At 43.2% G+C, this 15,408-nt stretch overlaps 1 protein-coding gene and 1 long non-coding RNA gene across 5 annotated transcripts in view; one reads left to right on the top strand and one right to left on the bottom strand.

The window, feature by feature from the left end:
* LOC132370659 (uncharacterized) overlaps nucleotides 1–15,408 on the top strand; it is a 51,262-nt gene that overhangs the window by 16,289 nt on the left and 19,565 nt on the right. The window lies entirely within an intron of this gene.
* The window catches only part of SBF2 (SET binding factor 2), a 470,059-nt gene that overhangs the window by 1,997 nt on the left and 452,654 nt on the right, over nucleotides 1–15,408 (bottom strand). For all 4 annotated transcript variants that reach the window (XM_059931110.1, XM_059931111.1, XM_059931112.1 and 1 more), the window contains 7 exons: nucleotides 10,976–11,102; nucleotides 8,724–8,851; nucleotides 7,298–7,531; nucleotides 6,106–6,210; nucleotides 4,090–4,283; nucleotides 3,305–3,392; nucleotides 780–911 (listed from right to left, as the gene is read on the bottom strand). In XM_059931110.1, the coding sequence (XP_059787093.1) occupies nucleotides 780–911; nucleotides 3,305–3,392; nucleotides 4,090–4,283; nucleotides 6,106–6,210; nucleotides 7,298–7,531; nucleotides 8,724–8,851; nucleotides 10,976–11,102 (1,008 nt within the window). The remainder of the gene's footprint in view (nucleotides 1–779; nucleotides 912–3,304; nucleotides 3,393–4,089; nucleotides 4,284–6,105; nucleotides 6,211–7,297; nucleotides 7,532–8,723; nucleotides 8,852–10,975; nucleotides 11,103–15,408) is intronic.

Here is a 15,408-nt window from a genome sequence, read left to right on the forward strand (position 1 = left end):
GGAAGCCTGACTTTGCATCTTTCCGGGGCCTTCCTTGACTGAGGAAGAGGGTCAGGAATGGCTGGAGTCTCTGGCCCCGCCCACGCACTGCACCAGTGCAGCACAGGCGCCAGGAAGGCCGAGCTTCATCCACACCACGATGGGGTTGGCTTTCATGTCCCCTTTCCATCCCCTTCTCTAAGTCTTCAGTTGGGGCCACACTGGCAGCCCAGAGTCAGGGAAATGGCTTCATAGACTGAGCAGGGCCCTAGAGTATGACCTGTGTTCCATACGAAGTCCTGCTTGGCTCTGGGGATTAGATAAGTCCCCTATCATGTGGCCCATAAAATGCCCCAAGGCCCACCTAAGGACTGCTGAAGATGTTAGGGCAGACAGACATCATGTGTGACTAAGGATGTTTTTTTGTGGATGATCAAGCATGAAGATCAATGGATACAAAGGGAAGTAATATCTGTTCTCGACAGTAGGTGGTGAGTGAATAACTAACAGTATTTAACAAGGAGTTCATCTGCTTCCACGTGTAGTTGGATACCTTTTAAAGGAGTCTTTTGTGCAAAGCGCTGTGCAGCCTTTCTGAGACATGTGGACAGCAGGGAGAGGTCAGGTTTGGGGATGAAGAGTGCTGGGTTCAAGTTCTGTAGCAATTCCCACAGCCGGGGTGGGTCTGTGACCCATGTGCAGTTAGCACCAATTGCTCTGAGGCCCCATGATTCTTGGAGGTGGATGGATTGTAAGGGATCATGTGCAAACAGAGCCAGGAAAAGACAAGATCGACTTACATCAAAGAAAGCCTTGTCACTCGTGTGCTTTGGGGCTCCCATGCTGGGGCCAGCAGGGATGACCATTTCTACCTCAGCCAGATCAATGTGGCCTTTACAGCTTGTGTCCTCACCCGAGTCATAGTATCGCAGCTGGAACCAAAAAGATACATGGGGTATAAGAGACACAGAAAGGGAAAACAGCATGGCTTTTCAAAATGTATTTGAATACTTTCCCACATCTTGCTAAACTATGCCTGGAAGAATAGACAAGAAATTAAAAACGCTGGTTGCTTCTAGGGAGAGGAATTAGACAGCTGGGAGAAAGGCGGAAAAAGACATATTTTTTGAAATTTGAACAAATAAATGTATTACACATAGAAAAAGTCAACTAACAACTGTAAAAAAAAAATATATATGTAACATATAAAAAAGGGTTACTGTTTAGAATATATACCGAATTCCTAGAATTGAGAAGAAAAAGATAAACAACCTAATAGAAAAATGGTCAAAGGATTTCAACAGGCAAGTCGCAGAAGAAATGTGAGTGACCTATAAACATCTGAGAAGATGAACAACCTAACTGATCAAAGAAAAGTAAATGAAATCAATGAGATTTCACTTTTCACTTAGATTAAGAAATATTAAAATGGCTGACAATATTCAGGTTGAAGGGAAGGCACTAGGTATTCTCAAACACTGTTAGTGGGGATATAATTAGTCAGAAGCCTTTTAGAGGACAATTTGACAATATGAACTAAAATTTAAAATGTTTATACCTATTGATACACCTTTCCCACCTCTAGAAATTTATCCTACAGAAAGACTCCCACAAGCATGCAAAGACACACCTATAAAGAGGTTTCCTTCAGCACTGCCTTTATTAGCTAACAATTGAAAAGATATCTGTCAATAGGGTATTGGTTAATTAAATGATGGTACATCAATAATATGGAATTCTATACAACATTTCAAAAATGATAAGATCTATTATGAACTGGTAGGAAAATATGTTCAAGCTATCTTATATTTAAAAAGCAAGTTTCCAAATAGCATGTAGATATAAAATGACTTTTGAAAAACAATAAATACCTCAACATTTGATTGAGTGGTTACTGTGTGTAAGGACTGGACATCGCTCTAACTAAATTAGTCTGGACTTCACTCTGTATAATCTACATGGCAGCAATGTGTTTGGCGCCTCCATCTCTGCGGTTCTGGCCTCAGACTTTTCTCTGCCTCTCCCTTCAGGCATAGTATGAGTAGGACTAAACAGAAAAACCATATACCTTTCGTGTTAAAGAAATCTAAAAGACTGGCAAGAATGCAGATGTAATTTGATGTAATTGTAAATTATAGAAAAATTATGACATTCTCCTGTTATATTTAGTGATTTAATGGAACTTTTCTACACAGTGTAGGCTCTATGGTTTCAGAGACAATGTTGTTTAAAGTCCAGCCCCCTAAAAAGGGCTTCCATTGCATATCTGTAAAAACTTCTCTATATTCTTCCACAAAGATTCTGTGTAACCTTTATGAAACTCCTTGAGCAGAGGGAAAGGGGGTCCCCGTGCAAAGTGTCCATCTGTCAGGAGCCATCTAGATGCAGGTCCAGCGAGAGCACTGTACTGGCCTAACAGTCCGTGTCTTTCTGAACAGACTCCATGTTGGACATGAATGCATTGAGAAGCTGCTCAAGGCTGACTGGTCAGGTCCAAGGTAGAGTGAGGTCTGTGGTCAGAACGTGGGAGGCCATGCGACTCTCACTAGTGAAGGGTGCAGAAGGGCTGGGTTCCACCGCAACCAAGGTCACTGGAGCAAAGATTCTGACACTCAGGATTGTGCTGGGTGCTACAGCCACAGCAAAGAACCTAGCAGTGGGGAAAAGGCTTCCCAGCGTGGTCTGGGAGGTCCAGTCTAGTACTTGCCCACTGTGGATTTCAGGCTTGGGTGGGCACATCCCCTTCTGCCTATTTCAGGGCTCCCTCCATCCTCTGTTGCTGTCACCTTTGAGGGATAATGATGCCTTCTTTAGGACCAAGTACAGTGATGGGCACAGAGAAAATGTTCAATAAATGTTTGTTGAATAAATGAACACCCTCGATTTTGAATGGATGCGTTATGCTGCAAAGATGAAGGTAATCTGTATTCTGGGGAGTATTCACAGGCATGGGTTCTGTATGTGCATGTGGTATGCAACAAGCTGAAAACCTCAGGTCCTCTCTTGGCCTGGGCTTTAAGAGCAGGCAGCAGGAGAGAACATGAGCATTAAAAGGCAGAGTTCTATTGCTCCTAATGCTCTGGGCTCAGCAGTCACTGCCTCTGCCTGCACACACCTGCACTCTCTCAGCAGGCTGCCGCGCTCAGTCTCAGGGCTACTGCTCCTCACTGGGTCCATGGAGGAGCCTCAGGCAGCATATGAGAGGCCTTAGGAAAGCATTCAGTACATGAAGGCTGTGCCTTTCTGCTGAGAGTCACACAACAGCCGGGGACCAAGCCTAGCCTAGGGAGAAGTGATTCCTATAGGCTGTGATGGTATTTATTACCTGATGTTTCGTTACATCCAAAACGAACCAGCGGGGCTTCCAACCTTTCAGCAAAGCCCCTCTTTTGTAGAGCGTTCCCTCAAAGGACCTAGAAGTAATGATGACATAGCAGTTAATTTGATTTTTCATTTAAAAAGTGCTGTAAAGGGGATATCTGTTGTTTTTGTTGGTCAAGCCCCTATTTCTCCCAGATGATCCAAAAAAGATCAATCAGAGCTCCCCCTAGAATTTTTCTATTAGACCTTTGGGGAAGGGCTGCCTCTTTCTGCTGGAATTACCAAACTTGTGAGGTTTGGAGCTCTCAGTAGCCATTTTTTATACCATGTTGGGGTAGATGCAGCCCATAGGAGAAAGCAGAGCTGGCAAACAACAGAAGCCTGAAGATGCTGTGCGAGAAACTGGCACATCCTTGGCCTTCCCAATTTATGTGAGTAAATTCCTTTCTGCTTGAGCTAGCGTGCGCTGGATTTCTGAAGTTTGCCCCTGAAAAAGTGCTCACTGACGCATATTCCCTCAAGAGATCTGGCAGACAGACAACAGCAGTCAGGACCCGCCACAAATAACTACAACCTCTTGGAATTATTTTAGTTGTAATTTTGACTTTTCCTCTTCCAAGAACCATCTAATGCATTTAAAACAGAAACAAAGGATTAAAGCGGATCCATTTTGAGTTTACAGAAGGCGGCACGGCACAGGCCTAGCTTATTAAAGGGCCCGCGGTGTGGCCGAGGGCAGGGTGGGGGAGAGCCTTTTCACTACACCCGGCAGGGCTCAGCAACGTCAACCTGTTTTCATCATTCTTGGACGTGTACTGGCTGTACAGCGTGGCTGCTCTCCGATCCACTCCGTTGGATGGGGAGATGCTGGCGCTCTGCTCCTCCCCCATGCTGCTGTCCGGGAGATGCAGCAGAGACCTCTTCTGATAGGAAGGGAGGTTGGTAGACACAATTCCTGGGGAGCCCAAAGGGTGTCTCTGGGGCTGAAAAAGACAGAACAGGAGCTAGGAAAGCTTTCCAAAGACTTTAAGCAACTGATCCGATAATTTCACTTCTAAAAATTTACCTCGAGGAAAAAACTGGACCGTATATATGTATGTGTAAAATATATATAAAAAGATGTTTATCCTGGAGTTTTTTAGGAAACTAGCAGAAAACTAGAAACCACTTAAATGTCTATCATTATGCGACTGCTTAAAAAAAAAAAAAGGTATTTCCATACAATGGACTTCTAGACAGCCATTAAAAATGATGCCGATTTACATACAGTGACAAACTGAAGGCCATGTATGCCACATATTAAGTAAAAAAAAAAAATGCAGGTTTTTAAAACTGCATGTATAGTAAATCCCTTTTTTTTTTTTTTTAAATAACTCAATGGATTCTTTTTTTTTTTTTAATGCTATTCTTGTCTGCTTACATTCTTTTTATGTATGTATGTATGTATGTATGTATGTATGGCTGTGTTGGGTCTTAGTTTCTGTGCGAGGGCTTTCTCTAGTTGTGGCAAGCAGGGGCCACTCTTCATCGCGGTGCGGGGGCCATTCTTCATCGCGGTGCGCGGGCCTCTCACTATCGCGGCCTCTCGTTGCCGAGCACAGGCTCCAGACGCGCAGGCTCAGTAATTGTGGCTCACGGGCCGAGTTGCTCCGCGGCATGTGGGATCTTCCCAGACCAGGGCTCGAACCCGCGTCCCCTGCATTGGCAGGCAGATTCTCAACCACTGCGCCACCAGGGAAGCCCGTAAATCCCTTTTATATGTGTCTTTAGAATTATAAAACAAGTTTGATGGCATAGTGGTTTATTTCTAGGTTATAAATTTTGGGTGATTTCTGTCTATTTCATAACTTTCTGTGTATTGTCTCATTTAAAGGAATACACATATCTCACTTTCATAATCAGAAAAAAAATTAAGAAACTATTTTATTCTTCTGAGAAAAAAAGCAGTAAGACATCACCTACCTGTGGCCTGTCTGATAACAACTCCTGAGTTGCCATCTGAAGGCAAGAGAAGGCACCCCAAGGACCCCTTCTTACCACATTGGAGGCTTTCTTCTACACTCCCTTCTCCTTGACTCCTCTGTGACATCTGACCCTGCCGACCTCTCCTTTCCTGAAGTGCTCTTCAGAACACTCATCTGTCCTAACTTCCCTTCTGTTGCACTTGGAGTCAGTCTGGTGTGGCCAGACTTTGACTGGTGGCCGCCCCACGTATCGGCTGTGTGACCTGAGCCTGTCCCAGCGTGCCTGAGCTGAGACGCCGCCCCCTCACTGTGGGTTAACAGATGCAAAGTGTAGATGGCGCTCAGCACAGCCCTTCCACATACCACAGGTGAAGGGGCTGTGAGAAGCAGAAAACAGAGTATTTGGTTTTAAAATATCTTTACGATAAATGTTTCTTAATTCAGAAACAAAAAGGGGGTGTGAACAACAGAAAGCAGCATAGTTTGCTCATTTAAAACATTTCATTTTCTCTGATTATTTCTCTGGCACAAACAAGGTCTTGGCATTCCCCTCCTCCCTCATGTGGTAGATCAGCTGAAACCACAGAGGCGCTGAGATAGAAAAGAACCCAGTAATTTCCCCTGGATACGGGGCCCTGGAACATAAGTATTATGTCACTGTGGTAAAGCGAGACACTCAGGAAGTACCCAGTCATCTGGAGCTTTCTGCCCTGGACCCTCAGGGCATGACCCTCCCCCCTTTGGCCATAAACCTCCTGAATTACCTGTGGCAGAGGCCCCACCTGACCTAGCGCCCTCCAGGAGCTCAGAAGTAGCTCTTCAAAGGGCTTTGCCAACTCACACGGTCTGCTCTGGGCTCTTCTTTAAGGTCCACAGTTACCCGTTCCCATAGCTGCTGCCACTTCTCAGGTGTTTGGTTCAATTTATGCTCCAGTCTTTCAATTTCCTGCAAAGTAATTAAAAGTTTTCTGACAGATAAGTATTTCATAGAAATCAGGATGTTCCCCAGAGCCACACCCCCTCTGTACTAGATGAACAGCATGGCCAGAGGGCAGTGAAAAACCATGGTAAGCATGGGGCCTCAGAAGTCTCCCAAGCCAGGAATAGAGGTGGGAACTCTAGCTGGTGTGATGCATTGTGGCAAAGATGATTTATTAGGATCTGTAACCGGGCCTTTTTGTACAGATGGCTTAAATAGAGAGATGAAATAAATATCCCAAACACCTTCACCCTTGGCCAGCCCATAGGACATCTGATGGCCACAGCAAAAGGTCAAGCACTGGGCCGGTGTCCAAACTGTCATAGCTGAGGTATATGAGAAGTCTGTCCTTGACAGAGGAACCCCTCAACTCTGATGATTCAAACCAGATGTAGAAAGAACGAACCAAGAAATGCCCAAGGACTGGAGCTTCCTTCAGACAGGGAAGCTGGAGAGCAGAGCGGCAGCCTCTGTGACAGTGCTTTCACTGAAGCATGCTCCCTCCTGGTCAGGAAACTGGACGGAGAAGGCTCTTCAGGAACTGCTTGGCCCACATCTGGGCTCAAACTCTTTCCTCAGGGCTGCTGTTCTCATCAGGGTAGCTACTGCCAGGATGGCTTCACTCCAGAATATTCCTTGTAGAAGATGGTTGGCAGTGCTCCCATCAGGCCATCAGCTACCCACACTTCTCTGACCAGAGGAAGTAAGGCACCCACAAAAGCCATAACCCAGGCCTGACTCAGGCTGCTTGGCCAGCTAAAACAGCTGCGAAGCTGCAAATTGCTCCATTTGCTCGAATGCTTCCTTCTAACGCTGAAAAGCTCACTTTTACTGAGACTCTTTGCCAGTACCTGAGCCTGGTTCCCCACTGATCCATGGGAGCAAATCTGGTGTCCTCATACTCCTGCAGTGCTAGCTATAATGCTAACCCAAAGTAAGGAGAGCTATGTCCAGGAGCTGGTGAACCAGTCTTAACTAAGCTCAGTTCCTGAGGCCTCATGTGCCTCCAGGTCCCCTGGTGCCCTAGGAGTGTGTCTACACATGGCTGACTTACACTGACAAGGCTGGTGAGAGCATCGGGCTGAGCACAGCTGACATCATCATAGCATGGCCACACTGTTCTCCTCTGGCTCTGGGGCCCAGCTCCTCTGGCCAGTTCAGAGTCTTCGGAGGGGAACTGCTTAGGGGTCAGCATTGTCCAGTCATATGAAGGCCCTGTGGAAAGGGTCTCCTCTACATAGTAATCCCACTTCTTGAGGCTGGAAACGTTTACATTGGGCTTCAGGGCCTGTATAAAGAAAATTCTGAAATATAGTTTCATCTTGACCCCAAAGTGCCCCAAGCTTACTGGCAGGCCAGCCCCTAACATTGCAGGGTCCAGGGAAAAAGTATGAATAGAGGTTCAAATACCATATATCTATATATTTAAACATTATACATCAATATAACTATTAGATAAAATATGTTCTATGCTCCTACCTTGTCAAATATAACTTCCTAATGACCTAGAAGGCCAGGCTCCAATTGAGAATTCTTGGACTTCTGGGAATTCTACACCAGGAAGTCGTGGCACTGGGGAAGCTGGTCCCAGCTCCCAGTTCTTGGCCTAAAGCCCTGCTTCTCTTGACCCAGCTCTGTCCTATATTCTGAGGGTCTCTTATGAACATGTGTATATACCCCAGCCCATGCAGCTAAACTCTTGTCTGCTCCCTGTCCAAAGAGCTACTCCTTAGCTGCCCTTTTGGCTTAGGGATACATTTACTGGCTTGGGGAACAGGCTTGGGGAAGTGGTCTGGTGAGTAACTTGAATTTGGGCAAGGAATCTTGAAGTGCCAGAGCATGGTCTAGGTGAAGGAGAGGCATCCAAGCGTGTACCCTTGGTTTCTCATATACCTCACTTCATGAGAAGGGTGCATCTGGAGAAAGGCCAGGGTGAGGTCCTATTACATGGGGCCCAGGGCCAGGCCTTCTTGCCCCTGAGTAAGGTGGTCTACTCCACTGCAGAGCCTATTTCATGCAGACATGCATGGCAGAGGATGGCTGTCCCTGAGAGGTCATCCTTCTTGGGCTGGGCTCCAAACATCCCTGCTTCTCATAGGGGTTCTTCCATGGCTTTGGTACAAATGGACTTAGGGAAATCTTATCTGCTAGGGAAATCTTTTCTGCTTACATGACCTGCTAAGGTTTCAAGTTTTGTTTGTTCTTTCTTCCCAGGGAAAGTTGACTTGCTCTGACTTTCTTGAAGTTATCCTTTCTATGCTTGGGGGGCCAGCTCCTAATTTTTGTGGTCAAGAATTTGGTATCAGTCTCCATTCCATCATAACCTAAACCCATAGTGTATCAACTTTTAAATAGCTTCTAGTATGAAACCTAGTCAAATGTTTATAAAACGCTTAAACAGCTTATATATGCTCAAAAAGTAAGGAAAACTTTAACACAAAATATTCCAAAAATGAAACATAAATGCTTTCTTTCTGTACCTCTATTTCCACTGGTGAATATAAATAATTAAAGAAAATGGGACTCCTCTTGTGCATTCTATCGATACACTCCCAAATACAAATTCCTCTTTTGGCATGCTTGTCTCCTTTATCATCAAATAAAGTTCCTGTAAATCCCCCCCCAAAAAAGAAAAATCAGCAAAACAAAAGTCAAATAAATCAACAGTTTGCCTAAAAATATGATGCATGTAGCAGATGAAAAATGGAATATTTTACACGGCTCTAGAAACAGCAGCACACGTGCAGAAGCCTTAGAAAATGACTGCAAAGCTAAAGATAGGAATGGACTTCATAGCTATATGGAAACAAATCCAAATGGAAGGAAAACCTGGGATAAAGTTTTCCCAAGCATTTAGCAGGACAGCATGACTCCCTTCCAATCGACATCGCACATCTATATCTAGATTCACAGAGGTCCATGCCAGGAGACATTCTACACATTTTTCAAGAGAAAATGGAAGGAAAATGATTTGATGAAACTCAGTTAAAAACATAATTTTATGTTTCTTTTTTAAGTTGTTGGCTGTTTATTATGAAGCTATTTAAAGTGTTTTCTTTGGTAGTTTATATATACCACAAATCATGGTCATGGAGACTTTGGATGTCAGAAGGATGTGGTCCGTATCCTTGGATGAGTTAAAAACAAAAGCTGAATTTAGGGGGGGCACTTCAGGTACTATATTTGTACCTTTCCAACAGTCAATCTGTTACTCACATGAGCCCACTTTATTTTTAATAGAGAGGAAGATGTGTTAGGGTGAGGCAGGAGGTGTTTCTTTAAAAGGCCAGGAAGGGTGCCTCTCGTAGTAGTGCTGTCTTGCTTTGAATGAAAAGATTCAGTCAAAAGTCAACAAGCATTTTATTTATCATAAAAGAAGGTCTCATGCCCAAGGCTGCACAAAATCCTATAATATGAGGGGCCCCCAAGACTAATTAATATTTCTTCTCTACCTTTCAACTGTAGAGTGCAGAAGAGTAGCTCTCAACCCTGGCCACTCATTAAAAAAAAGGGCTTAAAAAAATCCCAGTGCCTAGGTCTCACCTCAGACCCATTAAATCAGAATCTCTGAGGATGGGCCCCAGACATCAGTCATTTTAAAAAGTTCCCCAAGTGACTCTAATGTCCACTGTAACCAGCTCTACTTAATGTCTTCCCAACACACGGGTGCTTAAAAAATTAAGGTTTCTGATTATGATGTGTGGAATGACAATTTTATGAGTCAACAAAGGTCTGGAAGTACAAACAGGAAAGGAAATGGTCTCACCAGTGCTGTCTCCTTTACCAAAAGTATGAAATATCATACTAGATAATTTTAATAGCATGCACTGAAAAGCAGTATTTCTTTGCTTTCATATTTTAAACTGAGAACATTAGTAAATATTTTCAGCCATTAAGAGAGTCTTCTTTATGAATATTCAGGTATATATAATATACTGAAAATAAATAGTATATATAATATACTGATTTTCTTTATTTACTTGTCTTCTTAACAAAAATACTCATGTGTATCCCCCTTTCCCCCTCCCTATAAAAACAGCAAAAGTAAGAATGTAAAAGTCCCCTTGGGGAAACGTTTTCACAGGGGCTGACTGGCTTTTGAGAATCTACACTTTACAACTATTACTGCTATTAAAAATGTTAATAACAGTGGTGATGTCTAAAATTTACTGGGTTCTTACTTTGTGCTAGCAACTGTGCTAAGAAATTTACAAATATTTCCTAATGTGATCATCCTGGCCCAAAGGGGTGGGTGATATTATTATCCTCATTTTAAAGATGAGGAAACTCAGAGAGGTACCTAACCTGTCCAAGGTACTTGGCTGGTAACTGGCAGTGTTGAAATTTAACTATTCTGTTTGCTCCAGAGCCCATGGCCGTAACTGCTATACAAACTGCTTCCAGGGGCAGGCAGCTTACCTACCAGAGTGTACCAGGGTTGGAAAAACTATGAGTCAAGTGTTTCTCCACAAACAGTGATACTGCTTGGAGATAATAAAATAGTAATAAGCAGATTTAACTTTTCAAAGGTGCTACATGATGACCACTTGCAGCCCCTAAGAGCTAACACAGCACATAATCTCACTCATTCATGTCCATTCTACTTTCGTAGTTTGTAGAGTAAAACCTTAAAGTGGCCTTGCCACACTTGGGGGTGGTTATTTTATTAGTGTCTTTAATTAAAAACATAAAACTAACAAGAAAGATGGAACAAGGGCATGCAAACACGTACCGTGCTCTAATCTTTCATAGTCTGAATCCAGGAGAAATGTTTTAAAGCGATTAGACACATAGTGGAAAGCCAAGAACTTTAAGTAATAGGGATTGAATTCAAACTCAGTTGGATACTGGTTGTGAACCTGAAACACACAAGGCAAAGAAAAGAATAAGAATCAAATGGAACAAAAAGTGGATGCCATGCCACTGAGTGCTGACCTGAAATATGCAGGAGACCATTTGGTCACTCAGTCAACTGAATCCCTACCATGAGTGGAAGTTGGAAAGGAACCAGCCTTTTGCCAGACACCATGCTAGGGGTTTTTTTATAAACATAATCTCATATAATCTCCATAACAACACTGCAAGATAGGCATTATTTTTTTTTCCGGCTTCATTGAGATATAACTGACATATAACATTGTGTAAGTTTAAGGTGTACAGTGTGATGATTTAATACACATATCTATTGTGAAATGATTATCACAAGAGGGTTAGTTAACACCTCCATAACCTCATACAATTACTTTTTTTTTTTTTGGTGGTGGTGAGAACATTTAAGATCTACTCTCTTAGCAACTTTCAAGTATAGAATGCAGTATTGTTAACTATAGTCGCCATGGTGTACACTGGATCTCCAGAACTTATTCCTCTTATACCTGGAAGACGAACATCTCTCCATCCCCCTGCCTCCAGCCCCTGGTAACCACCATTCTACTCTGTTTCTATGAGTAAGGCTTTTTTAGATTCTACCTATAAGTGAGATCATACAGTATTTATCTTTCTCTGACTTATTTCACTTAGCATAATGCCCTCAGATTCCATCCGCATTGTTGCAAATGGCAGGATTTCCTTTTTTCTCATGACTGAATGAATTTCTCATGTTTATATATATATATAACATTTTCTTTATCCATTCATCTGTAGATGGACACTTACATTATTTCCACTTCTTGGCTATCGTGAATAATGCTGCAATGAATGTGGAAGTACAGGTATCTCTTTGAAATAATGATTTCATTCCCTCTGATATATCCAGAAGTGGGACTGCTGGGTCATACGGTAGTTCTATTTTTAACTTTTTGAGGGACCTCCATATTGTTTTCCATAGTGGCTACACCAATTTACATTCCCAACAAGGGTTCCCTTTTCTCCACATCCTCACCAACACTTGTTACCTCTTGTCTTTTTGATAACAGCTATTCTAACAGGTGTGAAGTGATGTCTCATTGTGGTTTCGATTTGTATTTTCCTGATGATTAGTGAGTGATGAACACTTTTTCATGTACCTTTGGCCATTTGTATGTCTTTGGAAAAATGTCTATTCAGATCCTCTGAAGATGACAAACAATTATTACCCTCCCCTCCCCCGCTTTACAAATGAGGAAGCTGAAGATGAGCAAGATTAAATAATTTACCCAAGGTCATTCACAGCAACTAGTGAGCCCAAATTTGAACCCTGGCTTGTTAGGCTCCTCGGTCTGTGCCTCATTCACTACTTTATACTGTGCTAGATACTTGATATACAAATTATCATAAGTTGTGGTTCTTGTTTCTAGGCATTTGTGGTGTAATAGTGTGTAATACAATAAGAAAAATTACACTTACAGAAGTTTGGCAGTGACAGGAATGAGAAGAGAAGGTGGTGGTTTGGGGGGAGAGCAAGAGACGTTTTCCTGACTAAAGAAATGTGTGACTGTCTGAGGGCAATGTAGAAGGCGCCAATAGAGAGAGAATAAACTGTGGAGAAAGAGCTGATAACTAAGAGAGTAAGACACTGGGAAAGCAAGAATGCATGAGGCTAAGGGTCCAGAAACAGGGAACAGCCTTAAAAATGAGGAGGGACAGAAGAGTAGATAAGAAGAAAGGTATGTTCAAGTGCCAAGGGAAGGGGGAGGAGCTTATGCCTTTTAACCTTAATTTTCCATCAGTAACTTAGTGAGGTCACTGGGAGAGGAAGAAGGATGAGGGAATGACATGGGAGGGTGGGAGCAAGGCAGGGTCCGGAATGGTCACTGAGCTATAGCTTTAGGCACCCTGTACGCAGACTCCATGGAGCCGTCTCATGTTGGCAGAAGATAGGCTGATGACCTTGTGACGCTCCCCAGTCCACCCCGCAATCTCACCTTTGGATTGCTCACTCTCTCATGACCAATTAGAGAATTTTGCTTGGTTGAGATAAGTTCCAATCATAATTGTATTTACTTAAAAGCTGTTTCAAATGAATACTGCAGGCAGGCTGTCTAAAAGCCAGCTTTCCTCTCCATGTTTTAATTTGGCAATGTAGACCAACACTTGGTCAGCCAAACAGAGCAGACATGTGTGCAGTATGTTGATTACCTAACAGATCAGTGGGAATTTAAAGTCATGATCTGGATATCAGTGATTTTATCAATGTTTATCATCTGATTAGAAACCTAGTTTTCTGTGATGATTAAAGGTTTTTTTTCTTATAACATTTTTTCTGGCTTTTACATTGAACTAAAATTTTAGATCATAAGTAATACAACATAAAATGGATGTTAAGAAGATGTATTAAAACAGAGTTTGGGGGCTCTCCTGGTGGCGCAGTGGTTGAGAATCCGCCTGCCAATGCAGGGGACACGGGTTCAAGCCCTGGGGTGGGAAGATCCCACATGCCGCGGAGCGGCTGGGCCCGTGAGCCACAATTACTGAGCCTGCGCGTCTGGAGCCTGTGCTCCGCAACGGGAGAGGCCGCGATAGTGAGAGGCCCGCGCACCGCGATGAAGAGTGGCCCCCGCTTGCCGCAACTAGAGAAAGCCCTCGCACAGAAACGAAGACCCAACACAGCCATAAATAAATAAAATAAAATTAAAAACAAAAACAAAAACAAAAAACAGAGTTTGACTCTTAAGCAATGGGTGTGTATACTGTGGACCTGCTTTCTTGACCTGAGCCACTGCCCTTCCAGTTGGTTCTGGTCTCCCCAGGACAGGAACGCTCTCCATGAGACAACTGGGACGTGGCTCTGAATAGCGAGGTTGTGCGCCATATTCCAGGTTTTAGAACTTAAACTCTTTAGCCTGGGTTCCTGGTTCAGAATCAGTAGCACCACCTCAAGGGGCTGGTGCGCACATGATGGAGGGGGGTGACCTGGATTGTGGGTGGTGGGACAGAAGAAGGAGACAGGTCCAAGAGGATAGAACTTGGTTCTCTACCAATCTGAGAATCTCAGGGAGGAGAATCTGCAATGTGCTTGGGCAGGGTGAGCTCCAAGAACAACTTTGCCCCCACAGCCCTTGGAATAAACCTCAGTAATCACAGGCCAGACCCTTGGCTCACTGTGTCCAGGGGAAGAAGAGTTCAGGGCTATTTCCACTGACCCAGTCCATGACAGTTCTAAAAACTCTTTTAAAAACTTATTAAACAAAGCTCTAGAATAACAAAACATTTCTCTCAATGACTGTTCTCCATAAAAACCACTTGCCTCACACATAACTGTATCTTTCCTTGATTATTCTGATATTTAATATGCTTAGGAATATAATTTTAATGACCCACTTCTGAGGTAAAGGAGAATGGAAATGATAATGAATATGACCTTAAGTTGAACTTACAGGCATTTCAGGGAGATCAGATGCTAGGACTGGAAGCAAAACTCCTCTACAAGTGGAAAAATGCTTTCATAGGCCACTGTACTGAGTGACTGGCCTCACCACAAACCCTGCACTCCACAATTACGTTAGAAAGGCTAGAGACTTCTCCAAGGCCGCTGGCACTAGCCTTGCTTGAATTGGAATTGGTGCTTAGAAAACATCAAGGTGCGAGAGCTTGGGGGCAGCAGTGTGTCTGCATCTGTGTGCCACAATGGCACCTGCAGTTGCTAACTGCTTGGGGAAAAAAAACCAGTCTGTCCCCATACTGGAGTTAGTTATCAGGTCTGTTGGAAGTGGAAGAGAAGATGCTGAACAATTTGTTTTTCTTTTTTTTTTTTTTTACTGTGTAGCAACAGTTTAAGCAACAAGCATATGAAAATTTCTTCAATGAAAAAAAAAAAATCAAATTGACCTGAATCAAATGCTGAGTTGATTAATGCCTAGATAACCACATTTGGAATCCGACATTAAGAAATACAAGGGATTTTCTGAAATGTTTTTTTTACTATAATGAGAAACAAAGACCTGATCGTATTCACAAGACAAAATCTGGTGCTTTCTCCACCATTTAGTCCTACATCCCAGGGACTCAATTTGTCCAGTTAATTGGCTTTTTTTCTTCCTTGTCAATGGGACACCTGGCCTCTTCTGCTGTATCCTGCCACAGTGGTCTCCACTAGGCACAATCCACGTGCTTCCTTCTCCTGTTAAGTATTGTTTTAATAGATGAAATGGGATCAGGCCAAAGAGACTGCCTCTAAGAACTTATTACAGGGAATGCATGAGAGTTTAGAGGTTTGTTAGACGCAGGATTTTTTTTTTTAACAACTTT

Source organism: Balaenoptera ricei, chromosome 8 (genome assembly GCF_028023285.1).
Source record: "Balaenoptera ricei isolate mBalRic1 chromosome 8, mBalRic1.hap2, whole genome shotgun sequence".
Classification (NCBI taxonomy): domain Eukaryota; kingdom Metazoa; phylum Chordata; class Mammalia; order Artiodactyla; family Balaenopteridae; genus Balaenoptera; species Balaenoptera ricei.